At 44.5% G+C, this 12,018-nt stretch overlaps 1 protein-coding gene across 1 annotated transcript in view; it reads left to right on the plus strand.

Moving 5' to 3' along the window:
• Window positions 1-12,018, plus strand: part of CIT (citron rho-interacting serine/threonine kinase) — a 168,109-nt gene that overhangs the window by 84,670 nt on the left and 71,421 nt on the right. Inside the window, exons 10-12 of the mRNA XM_052654819.1 lie at window positions 4,322-4,427; window positions 5,325-5,468; window positions 6,690-6,809. Coding sequence (XP_052510779.1) covers window positions 4,322-4,427; window positions 5,325-5,468; window positions 6,690-6,809 — 370 coding nt within the window. The remainder of the gene's footprint in view (window positions 1-4,321; window positions 4,428-5,324; window positions 5,469-6,689; window positions 6,810-12,018) is intronic.

Consider the following 12,018-nt stretch of genomic DNA (forward strand, 5'->3'; position numbering starts at 1 on the left):
TGTAATAACATGTATCCACCACTGTAGTGTCACACGAAGTGTTTTTACTGCTTGACATCAATAATTTTATTTATTTATTGGGTTGCTCTGGGTCTTAGTTGTGGCATGTGGTATCTAGTTCCTTAACCAGGGATCGAACCTGCTTTGGGAGCCCAGAGTCTTAGCCATTGGACCACCAGGGATGGCCTGACATCAGTAATTTTTAAAAAGCTCTTCAGGTGATTCTAATGTATAGCTGAGCTAAAGACTAGGGGCATTCTAGAAAGCTGCAGTGACCGTTCCCCCTTCTGTCCTCACCCCCCAGCCTCATCCTCCAACCCCATGACTGTTTATGAGATTGTTGCTGAAAGCTGAGTTGAGTCACAGTGGACTTACCATACTTTTTTTTTTTTTTAACGTAATTTTTATTCTAAAAAAAAAAGATTTCTTTTAGCACCTTTATTCTGAAGAGTCTCAATTGCTGTACTTAGAATGGCTAAATAGTGAACATTTGTCAAGCATCAAATTAGCAGAATGAGGGAGTCGGACCTTGGGTGATGGGGAGAGGCTGATGTGTCATCTCCCACCTGGTGTGTCATCTCCCGTGGTTGCTGGCAGAGGGAGGGCCTGAGCATCTCCCTGATTCTGGGCCCCATTAACAAGTGACCTAGAAACACTTATTTTTTGGGTGAATAGCAATGAACTTTGTACCCACAGGGGTGCACTTTATACTCCTCTGGAGCCTGCCCTCCACTTGTCATCGAGTCTTGAGAGCCACCTCCCCTCCTATCATCGTACACCCACGCTATTGTTTTTCTTCAAGGGTGCTGGTTCAGTGCTCAGGTCTAGAGAGCTGTGACCTCTCTCGTCATCCCTGACTGATGTCAGTGCAGGTGACTTAGTGACATGTGTGTGACTCCTGATGACTGAAGGACTAAGAAGAGCCCTGTCTGTGGATCATCCTTTCCTCCTTTGGTGGTCTGGGTCTTCTTTTCCAAACCACCCACCAGAATAACATCAGGAAGAAATAGCAAAGTGAACTCAAGGCCATACCTTCAAGCAACCCATTTCATCTCAGATTTTAAAAAAAAGTAAATTTGTGTTTGTATGTGTTCTGACTGAATTTAGGTAGAAAATAGGCCAGTTAGAGGAGCAGAACTTGGTTAAAATTTTTAGCCCAAAGTGAGATTAAAAAAAAAATTTATTTCTGGATTTCAGTTCCCATTGCCCATTTGTGTGAATAATCAACACTTGTTCTAATGTGGATGATAGCATGGGGCAAATTCAGTCTGCTGAGTTTTACTGTTTCAAGCAAGGGTTTTAGGCCTATGAGGCATGTGCATTTCATGCCGTTGCAGGGGTAATAATGATAAAACCACAATGATAGTAGAATGGTTGACATTTATTGAACCCTTTTGAGATGCCAGGCACAGTGATAAGGACCTCCCATGAGTTATCTCACTTAAGCCTCTTGAGAACTCTTGGAATTAGGTTGAGAATTATTCCCATTATTCAGATGAGGAAACTGAGGTTCAGAGAGCTCACATGGTGAGTGAGTTACAAAGTCAGATTTTGAACAGTGCTGCCTGACTCTGGGTGTCAACTCACTTGGCTGCCCCAGAGTGTGTACTGGGAGCTGTCATTGAGGTTTAGTGAGCCAGCACCATCATGCCAGCCCTTGTCCTCCGGCCAGGAGCTGCAGGGAGAGAGAGCTGCTGAATTGCTGCAGGGAACTGACCTCTTTTCCTTAGGGAAGTAGGGTGTGGGGCACTGGAAAGCAGAACTTTGACCTGCTGGTAAGATACCAGTGCTCACTGACAACCCTGTTACCAAGGCGACATAGATGGGACAACAGAGCAGTGGTGGGCACTGCCATACATCCCTCAGAACATAAGAACCTTTGTTGGCTACTGCTCTGGCCCGGCACTTCACCAGCCTCCGCATTTGTGCCCAGGGTGCTGACCACTGAGGGAAACTTCCCCTAATAAGAACTGTCATCTCCACCCACAAAAATTGACTGCTTTTAGGTATGAGGCAGGGTGTGTGAATTCTGTGTATGTCTGTGGGAAAGTGTGTCCTTGTGGAGAGCATCCTTGTAGTCTGTTCTCAGGAGACCACACTACATTATTTTTGTGATAAAATCCTGAGAGATACATTTGATACATCCTCAGTCTCTACCCCAGTTCTCTACTGGGACCAACAGAAACAGTTTATTAGCTGGCAGATTACTTAGGTTCCCTGCTCATGTGGCAGGTTACTTAAGGTCAGTTTCCTCATCTATAAAATGAGGATAATAAATTGTCTTATACAGTTGCTGGGGAGACTAAAGAGTTGAAACATGCCTTGCTTTAGGACAGAACTGCACATCGAGTCAGCACTCAGTAAGTGTATGAGCTGCCTATGGCTCCTGTAACAAGTGACCACAGATTTAGAGGCTCACAGCAATGCAAATGTATTACCTTATATTTATGGAGGTCAGAAGTCCAAGATGGGTTTTACTGGACTAGAAGCAGGGTTTACGAGGCTACACTGTTTGGATATCCTATAGGAAAGAATCAGTTTCCTTGCTTTTCCCAACTTCTAGAGGCTGTCCAGTTTCCTTGGCTCATGGCTCCTTCCTCTGTCTTCACAGCTGATGATGTAGCATCTTCTAGTCTGTTGCTGACTCTGACCCTATTTCTGTCATCCCATCTCCTCCCTTCCTGTGCTTCCATCTTAAAAAAAAATTTCTTTTGGCCTCACTGTGCAGTATGCAGCATCTTAGTTCCCCGGCCAGGGTTTGAACCTGTGCCCTCCACAGTAGAAGGGCAGAGTTTTAACCAGTGGACCACCAGAGAAGTCCCCCTCTGCTTCCATACTGAGAAGACCCTTGTGGTTACATTGGGCCCACTCAGATAATCCAGGATATCCTCGCCATCAGAATTCTTAACATTATCACATCTGCAAAGCCCCCTTTGCCATATCAGGTAACAGATCCACAGGTTCCAGAGATTAGGACATGGACACCTTGGTGGAGGGACTTTATTTAGCCCAACATAGTAAGTGTTCGTGCATGCTCAGTTGCTTCACTGATGTCCAACTCCTTGCGGCCCTGTGGACTGTAGCCCACCAGGCTTCTCTGTCCAAGGGATTCTCCAGGCAAGAATGCTGGAGTGGGTTGCCATGACTTCCTCCAGGGCATCTTCCTGATCTAGGGATCAAACCTGGGTCTCCTGCATTGCAGGCAGATTCTTTACCGCAGAGTCACCAGGGAAGCACCAGTAAGTGTTACCTGTTTGTATAAAATGAAGCAGAATCAAACTGGCTAGCTTAGGGATGGAATAGGCAACAGTTTGGTCAGTATAGTTAACTGAAAACAGTGGCCACTTGCTGTGTTCACTCAATCCTGTGTCAGGACCTGTGCATCCGTTATCCTTGTTCCCTGGAGCTTGTTTCCTTCCAGAGCTTTGGAAGGCCAGCACTTTCTCATTCTTCAAGTGTCAGCTGAGACGTCACTGCTCAGAGAAACAGGCCCCTGATCCATTTCCTCTGTCATAGTACGTCACCCAGTTTCATTCTCTGGCATCATCTATTAACCTTTTTAGTTCGTGTGTCTGCCTGATGTACTCTGCATGCCCTCCATGAGTGTCAGCTCCGGGAGGGCAAGGACTGTGTCTGTCTTGACTGTTGCTGTTCCAGTGCCTGGAAAGGTTTCTGGAACAGAGTAGGTGCGCAGCACATACCCGTTGAATGAAAGAGTAAATGAAGCCGTGCAGGCACAATGCTGTGTTTGATGCTCATTCTCTCCTGTCATGGTAGGTCCTTTTATTATCATTCTACCTCCTAGAAATGGGAACGGAGGCTCAGGGAGGCCAAATTATTGCCTCGGGTCAGTGGTAACTAAATTTACACTTGGATCCTCCTGCTTCCATTGTTCTTGGTCCCATCTACCTCTCTGCCTCGTGGTCATGATACCATTAGAAGCTGCTTGAGCCAGCTCTTTTGATGGCCAAGGATGCTGGCAGGTCTTGGTCTCTACTATAGTTTCTTTCCTTTTAACATTTATTTTATTGAAGTGTTGTTGATTTACAGTCTGTGTTAATCTCTGCAGTACAGCAAAGTAACTCAGTGATACATACATACATCTATATACATATTCTTTTCCATCATAGTTTATTACAGGATATTGAATATATCCTGTTCTTTGTGCTTTACAGTAAGACCTTATTGTTTTTCCATTCTGTACATAATAGTTTGCATCTGCTAATCCCAAATTCAGCTGTAGTTTCATTTTTAAAAGTTTTTATTATTATTTTTGGCCCATCCCCACCCTTCACCTTGACATTGGTTTCCTTCCATCCAGGTCTGTTGTGTCAAGTCTGGACTCCCCTGCCAAGACTAGCTCCATGGAAAAGAAACTTCTTATCAAAAGCAAAGAGCTGCAAGACTCCCAGGACAAGTGTCACAAGGTATTTATTTCCACAGCCGGCCTCCCTCCTTGCTGCAGGATCCTCCCGTCAATATATGCCGAGGGACCTGCCCGGGGCCGCCGCTGGCGCCGAGCCACCTGATCCTTCCCGGGCCGAAGTCGCGCCTCCGGCAGCTCAGAGGGAGATGAATTCGGGCCTTGACGCTGCCGTAAATCCTTTAAATCTTAACCAGAGGAGGCCCTGGATATAAAGCGGCCCGTTCCTCAGCATGACCCACCCAGATGTCTGCGTCTTCCGGCAGGTGGCGCGGGTCCTCACCTGTGGCCGAGATGCATCCCATCTGCTTTGAGTGATGCGAAGTCTCTCTTCCTAGTCCTTAGAAACTCCTGCCTATGTAACTGCAGCCACTGTGTTGATTATGCTCATCGTCTCTTAACGCTCACTGTTCCTGCCCAGAGGCAGTTCTCTGGAAGCTCGTAAGAGTCACTTCTTGCCTGGGACTCCCAAGAGTGCAGACGAGTCCATATCTCCTTGCCCTGTCCTGGATTTGTCCTCTAGATCTTTGCAAGGAGATGGGGGGGATCAAGATGGATTTGGGATAAAATTAAACTGACATCTGCAAAAAAAAAAAACAAACCCAACCCAAAAAACAAACAGGTGAAAAAAATGGTGATTGTGGCCTCCTCGGTTACTGGGTTAACGAAGTGATCGAGTGTGAACCCAGCCTTGCATGAGAGGAGTGACTTAGCATTGGTGACTGTCCTTGCGAAGACCGGTGTGCTCCCAGGCGAAGAAACCATGGTATTTCCAGCCCAACCTTTTGGCGAGTTAGTGCCAGCCGGGACCACCAGGTGGTTTCGGAGGTGGCTTGAGACGCAATTATTCCTAACGAACCCGTCACGGGCCTTTTTTAACATGTTGCTGTGTCTATTTCAGATGGAGCAGGAAATGACCCGGTTACATCGGAGAGTGTCAGAGGTGGAGGCTGTGCTTAGTCAGAAGGAGGTGGAGCTGAAGGCCTCTGAGACTCAGAGATCCCTCCTGGAGCAGGACCTTGCTACCTACATCACAGAATGCAGTGTGAGCCTTCCCCCCAAAGCCCCCTTCCCTCGGAGGTGGCACTTCCTGTCGTGTGTGTCTCATCCTGTTTCATGACAGCATCATGAGGCACGTCACAACCAGGGCCAGAGAATAGAGGTAGGATGTACGAGCAGGACCTGTGATGTGCAGAGTAGCGTGTGCCAGGTATGAAGGCCTGGAGACAGGAGGTCAGGCTCAGAGAGTCCAGGTAGGAGCCTGGAGACAAACGTAGATGGCCTTGCAGAAGGTCTCACATCTCCCATCCCAACCTCTGTGGTCTACCTCGTGTCCTACATGATCAGCCTTAGGAACCAAGCTCCCAAATAAGGGCAAGAAAATATGTTTTGAATTTGCCCCAAATCAACTTTCTATCGCCTAGAACCAGCATAGCAACAAGAAAACTCAAGCTTTAAAACCCAGACCCTCTTGTCATTTTTTACCATGTGACTTTTTTTTTCTTTCCTTCACAAGAGTGGACTGTCTTCTCCATTGTCTCGTTAAAAATTTTCATTCAGGTGTTTCTTAATGTACAGTCTTAAGAAGTTGAATCACACATTTTTCAAGTGTTTTTTCCACAAGGGAGAGGAAATCTATAGAACGTGGCTGATTAAGAATAACTGCTATGTTTCCATTCCAGATTTGGCTGCCTTTCAGTGGTGGGTGAAGTTTTTCAGCTATGTATTTCAGATATATATTTCAGTGCTACTGAAGCATTAAGGGAACCTTATGGATGAAAGGTGTCCAGGAAACGTAAGCCAGGAGGTGGAAATAGATTGCTTGGAGTCCTAAATGATACCCGGGCAGAGAATGAAGTCATTGCTACTTTGAAAAGGGGAGATATACTTGACAGTCCTCGAATCACTGATATTCCAGAAGAGACTTGATATCCATTCCAGTGATGGTTTCATGGCTAGGGGATCTTACTAGTTTTCAGTCCTGAACATACAAGTAAGTATCTGCTAGGTCAGCTAGGAGACAGGTGGCTGTACTTTCAGGCCGGATCCATGAGGTCCCAAGGAGTATGAGATGATGTTTTCTTGAACCAGGGGATTTTGCAGGATGAAACCTGGAATTCAGCAACCCACTGGAAGCTGTCGTCGTGGGTCCGTCACCTGAAACCGTCTTGGTATCTGCGAAGCAGCCTGCAGCTCCTTTAATGAATCTTTTCAACTAGAGCAGGATCCACGGGGCATCCCTATTAAAAATTTTTGCTTTCCGCAGAGCTTAAAGCGAAGTCTGGAGCAAGCACGGATGGAGGTGTCCCAAGAGGACGACAAAGCACTGCAGCTCCTCCATGATATCAGAGAGCAGAGCCGGAAGCTCCAAGAAATCAAAGAGCAGGTATGACTCGCTGCCTGGGAGCAGGGCACCAGCTCAGACCTCTCATTTCAGGGGAGGCGTGTTTGAGGGACAGAGAAAGGGAAGGAGGGAGGGGAGGAGAGGGAGAAAGAGGATGTAGGTCATTTGGAACTTTCAGATTCCAAATGGAACTTTTTCACATTCCACATGGTTTATATAAATGTTCTAGCTCCTTTTGAAGTCTGGACCCCACAATGACTACTCTTTTTCAATCAAAGGTGTAGGTTTAAAGCAGTGGTGGTGGGCAGACTGCAGCCTGTTGGGGTGAATCTGGTCAACCAACCTGTTTTCCATGACCACAAGCTGAGAATGATTTTTGCATTTTTAAATAGTTGGAGGAATTCAAAAGAATAGTTCATGACATGTGAAAAGTATATGGAGTTCAGATTTCAGTGTTTATATAAATAAAGTTTCATTGGAACACAGACACACCATTCGCTTAGGTACTGTCTACGCACTGTTTGTGGCTGCTGATCATGCTTCACTGGCAGAGGTGAGTAGCTGTGACAAGAGATCACATGGCCTGCAAAGCTGAAATTGCTTCCCATCTAACTTCTTACCGAAAGAGTGCCAATTTCTGCTTTTAAGGCCATTAAAATAGTTTTTAAAGATGTTTTCATAGCTTTTTAGATGCACTTTACGTTTTTGAGAGAAGCTAGGATAATTCATAGTTTTGCTTATCTAAAGATGTATCCTAGGAGGTGAGTTTGAGCAGTTAAGGCTGCGTCAGAATTAACATGGCAAATCTCGACTACATAAAGCCCTCCCCTCCGTGATGAGAAAAGAAAATCCAGACCTTTAAAAAGCCTACTCTCTTTATTTTTCCCCTTTCCTTTTCTAAAAGAGTTTTCTTTCTAGATGGTTCATTTCTATTTTACTTCATTGTTTCCTTTTTAGCACGGATTTTTTTTTGTCCTTTGAAGAAACCGTAAATAGAAACTTTAATGAAGAGAATGCAGTGAGCAATTGGAGAGCTGAATTATCAGCTGCCAGGCAACTCTCATTCACTTCAGAAAATCTAATGGAAACAGTGATGGAAATGAACATTTTTGTCTCCGGGTAGCGCACACTTAGCCATCTGGGTGGTTGCTAATGCAAGAAACTCTTGCAAATAATTTGATTCATTAACTGTTCTTTAAAGAAAGAATTACTGTTTTGGTTGTTTTTTTTGGCATCGTCTCATTATCACCCTAATATTTTTTAAATCATTGGTTAATATCCTCCTGCTTGATAAAAATGTTCTAAATAAATGTGCCTAGGAAATTGTGCTATCCAGTTGTCAGGTTTCTGAATAGTACTAACTTAGAGATCTTGAAGGTTGTGCCTGCACATTGGAAAAGTCCACTTTGACAGTTGACTCGTTGCCCTTTTGTCCACACCATTTTTCCTCCTAATTTCAAGAAGTAGGATTCTTTTTCTCCCATTAGTTCAATGTGTTTGGAAATTTGCTTTTGGTGGTATCCTGGGGAAATGAAAGCTGTGCTTGGCCACCAGAGGGAGCAGCTGGTGTCCCTGAAATTAAATAGAAACAGAATTTTCAGGACATTTTGCAAAGGTATATGCTGGTGGTTGAGTTCAAAGAAATGTCCTTTGTGATTCATATCACAGTCGGCATCCATGTGGAGTTTTAGATTTAATGACTGCTAAGCGTTCCATTTTAGGGGAGGAAAGCTTCTTCGTTTCAGATTTTATTTTTCATCGGAAGGAGGACTTACTAAAAAAATGACCCTCAGTAAGCTTGGTGAGAGTGGAATGTTGGCAGTCCAGGAGAAATACTTTCAGTAAACTCCTAGTATTTGGTCTGTAGCCCGCCGATTCCTCCCAGATTTGCCATTTATTCTTCTCTCTTCCGCTCAAAGCCAATTTCTGTACCTGTGCTTATTTATTTTAAATGTTGCTTCTACTTAGCTATTTAAGAATGTTCAAACTAACCTACAATTGCAATCATTTCACACACTAAAAGGGTAATAGTCAAAATCCTTCAAGCTAGACTTCAGCAGTACGTGAACCAAGAACTTCCAGATGTACATTCTGGGTTTACAAAAGGCAGAGGAACCAGAGATCAAATGGCCAACATTCATTAGATCATAGAGAAAGCAAGGGAATTCCAGAAAAACGTCTACTTCTTCTTCATTGACTGTGCTAAAACCTTTGACTGTGGATCACAGCAAACTGTGGAAAATTTTTAAAGAGGTGAGACTACCAGACCACCTTACTGTTTCCTGAGAAACCTGTATGTGGGTCAAGAAGCAACAAGTAGAACTGGACATGGAACAACGGACTGGTTCAAAATTAAAAGGAGTATGATAAGGCTGTATATCATCACCTTGCTTCTTTAACTTATATGCAGAGTACATCATGTGAAATGCCAGGCTGGATGAATCACAGGCTGGATTCCAGATTGCCGGGAGAAATATCAACAACCTCAGATATGGAGATGACACCACCCTTATGGCAAAAGTGAAGAGGAACTAAAGAGCCTCTTGATGAGGCTATAAGAGGAGAGTGAAAAAGCTGGCTTGAAACTCAGCATTTAAAAAAATGAAGATCATGGCATCTGGTCCCATCACTTCATGGCCAATAGTAGAGGCTGAAGTGGATGCGAGAGTTGGACAGTGAAGAAAGCTGAGTGCTAAAGAACTGATGATTTTGAACTGTGGTGTTGGAGAAGACTCTTGTGAGTACCTTGGACTGCAAGGAGATCCAACCAGTCCATTCTAAAGGAGATCAGCCCTGGGTGTTCTTTGGAAGGAATGATGCTAAAGCTGAAACTCCAGTACTTTGGCCACCTCATGTGAAGAGCTGACTCATTGGAAAAGACTCTGATGCTGGGAGGGATTGGGGGCAGGAGGAAAAGGGGATGACAGAGAATGAGATGCCTGGATGACATCACCGACTCGATGGATGTGAGTTTGAGTGAACTCTGGGAGATGGTGATGGATGGACAGGGAGGCCTGGCGTGCTGAGATTCATGGGGTCGCAAAGAGTCGGACACGACTGAGCGACTGAACTGAACTGAAAGTGGGAGCAGTGATGGATTTTATTTTCTTGAGCTCCAAAATCGCTACAACAGTGACTGCAGCTATGAAATTAAAAGATGCTTGCTTCTTGGAAGGAAAACTATGACAAATCTAGACAGTGCTTTAAAAAGCAGAGACATCACTTTGCCGACAAAGGTCCATATAATCAAAGCTATGGTTTCTCCAGTAGTCATGTATGGATGTGAGAATTGGACCATAAAGAACGCCGAGTGCTGAAGAATTGATGCTTTTGAATAGTGGTGCTGGAGAAGACTCTTGAGAGAGTCCCTTGGACTGCAAGGAAATCAAACCAATCAATCCTAAAGAAGAACAATGCTGAATAGTCATAGGAAGGTCTGATGCTAAAGTTGAAGCTTCAATACTTTGGCCACCTGTTGTGAAGAGCTGACTCATTGGAAAAGACCCTGATGTTGGAAAAGACTGAAAGTGAAAAAGAGAAGGGTATGATAGAGGACAGAGATGGTTAGATAGCATCACAGACTCAGTGGACTTGAATTTGAGCAAACTCCAGGAGATAGTGAAGGACAGGGAAGCCTGGCATGCTGCAGTCCATGGAGTTGCAAAGAGTCAGACACGACTTAGCAACTGATCAACAACTTAACTAACCCCAATGGAGTATTTGGATTTGGTTTAAAATAAAACACCTAGGGACTTTTCTGGTGGTCCAGTGACTAGAACCTGTGTTTCCAGTTCAAGGGGCATGGATTCAATCCCTGGTCAGGGAACTAAGATCCTGTGTGCACTGAGGCTCAGTCAAAAATTTAAAGAATTTAAAACACACCTAGATGCGTCACATGATAGTCAGAGTCATGCTCCATCACTAGCAATTGCTGGTTCCACCAACCCCCCTCCTTGGAAAGAGAGACAGAAATTTGGGTAACATAGAAGGCATTTGAGTTTTAGGACTTCTGATTGGTCCTATTCAATCAAAACAGTAAAGCTCCATTCCAAAGAATGACTTGAGGCATGACTCAGAAGTCGTCCACATTTCCCCATTCTGATCCTGTTCAGCTATGACCAGCACTGAGTCCACGCTGGGATTTGGACAGCTCTGTCTCAGCTGTCCTTGGAAACGGACCTGATCATCCTCTCTGAGATTTTTCTTGAAACAGGGATTTGGTCAGCTGTTAGATGTATAGGATTTCCTTGAAGTAGCTGGCAGAATAACAGTGGCTCAATAAATGAAGTAGAATTCTTTTTGATATCTGTAGCAGGCTGGATGCCCTGGGAGCTCAGATTGCTGACAGAGGTGTTGCCTGATTCATGCCCTCCTCCCCTTGGGCGCTGACAGCTCTGGACGGAGAGATGTTTAGGGCGGGGGTGGTGGTGGTGTTGAAACAGTGCTCTTTCCTTGCTCCTGACAAAACACAAAAACCATATTCCCTTTTTGCTGAAAGTTTAAGTCAGACAAGGGAGCTCAGGGATAAAAAATGACCAAGACTGACTCCCACCTGTCTGCTTCCTCCACAGTTTGGTATTTGTGCTTGTGAGCCGCTCTGTTGGTACTTTGGATTTTTTAAAATCAGGAGAAAAGAAATTGAGTTTTTATGGAAAAGAAAGTGTTTTCATTGATAATGTTTTTATCTTTATATATTATATATATATATATAAATTTTTTTAATGGAGGAAGGAGTCCAGGAAGGCTTAATACTAGAGCTATGCAAGTCGTAATAAGTCATCATACAGCCCTGGCTGAGGGGACTAGAAAAACGCCAAGTAGAGGGTGTGCCATCCCACATCATTGATTCATGTTTTATTCTGTGAGTTCAGATAATTGTTTAGTAGTTTATAAAGACCTTTGGTTATGTAACCCAGCACCACCCACTTAGTGAGCCTCGTCCAGAAACCCTGGTGCCCCATGACTTGTAGAATTGACCGTCAGCAACAATGCAGCTGGCCGTCTATATCCACGGTTTCTGTATGCATGGGTCGGCCAACCTCAGGTCAAATTTGGCCCTGGAGCCAACCCCCCGTGTGTACCGAGGGACGACTGTATGCTTTTAGTGCTCCATTTTGTGCCCCCCCCTTTTTTCTGCTTTCCTCTGTACCATTAACACAGAGAGATGTGTTTCCATGAAAACTACCCATTTTTATAAGGATGTCATCTTCGCTTTAGTGTGCACATGGGGATTGCCTATTATAGTGGGATG

Source organism: Budorcas taxicolor, chromosome 17 (genome assembly GCF_023091745.1).
Source record: "Budorcas taxicolor isolate Tak-1 chromosome 17, Takin1.1, whole genome shotgun sequence".
Taxonomy (NCBI): Eukaryota; Metazoa; Chordata; class Mammalia; order Artiodactyla; family Bovidae; genus Budorcas; species Budorcas taxicolor.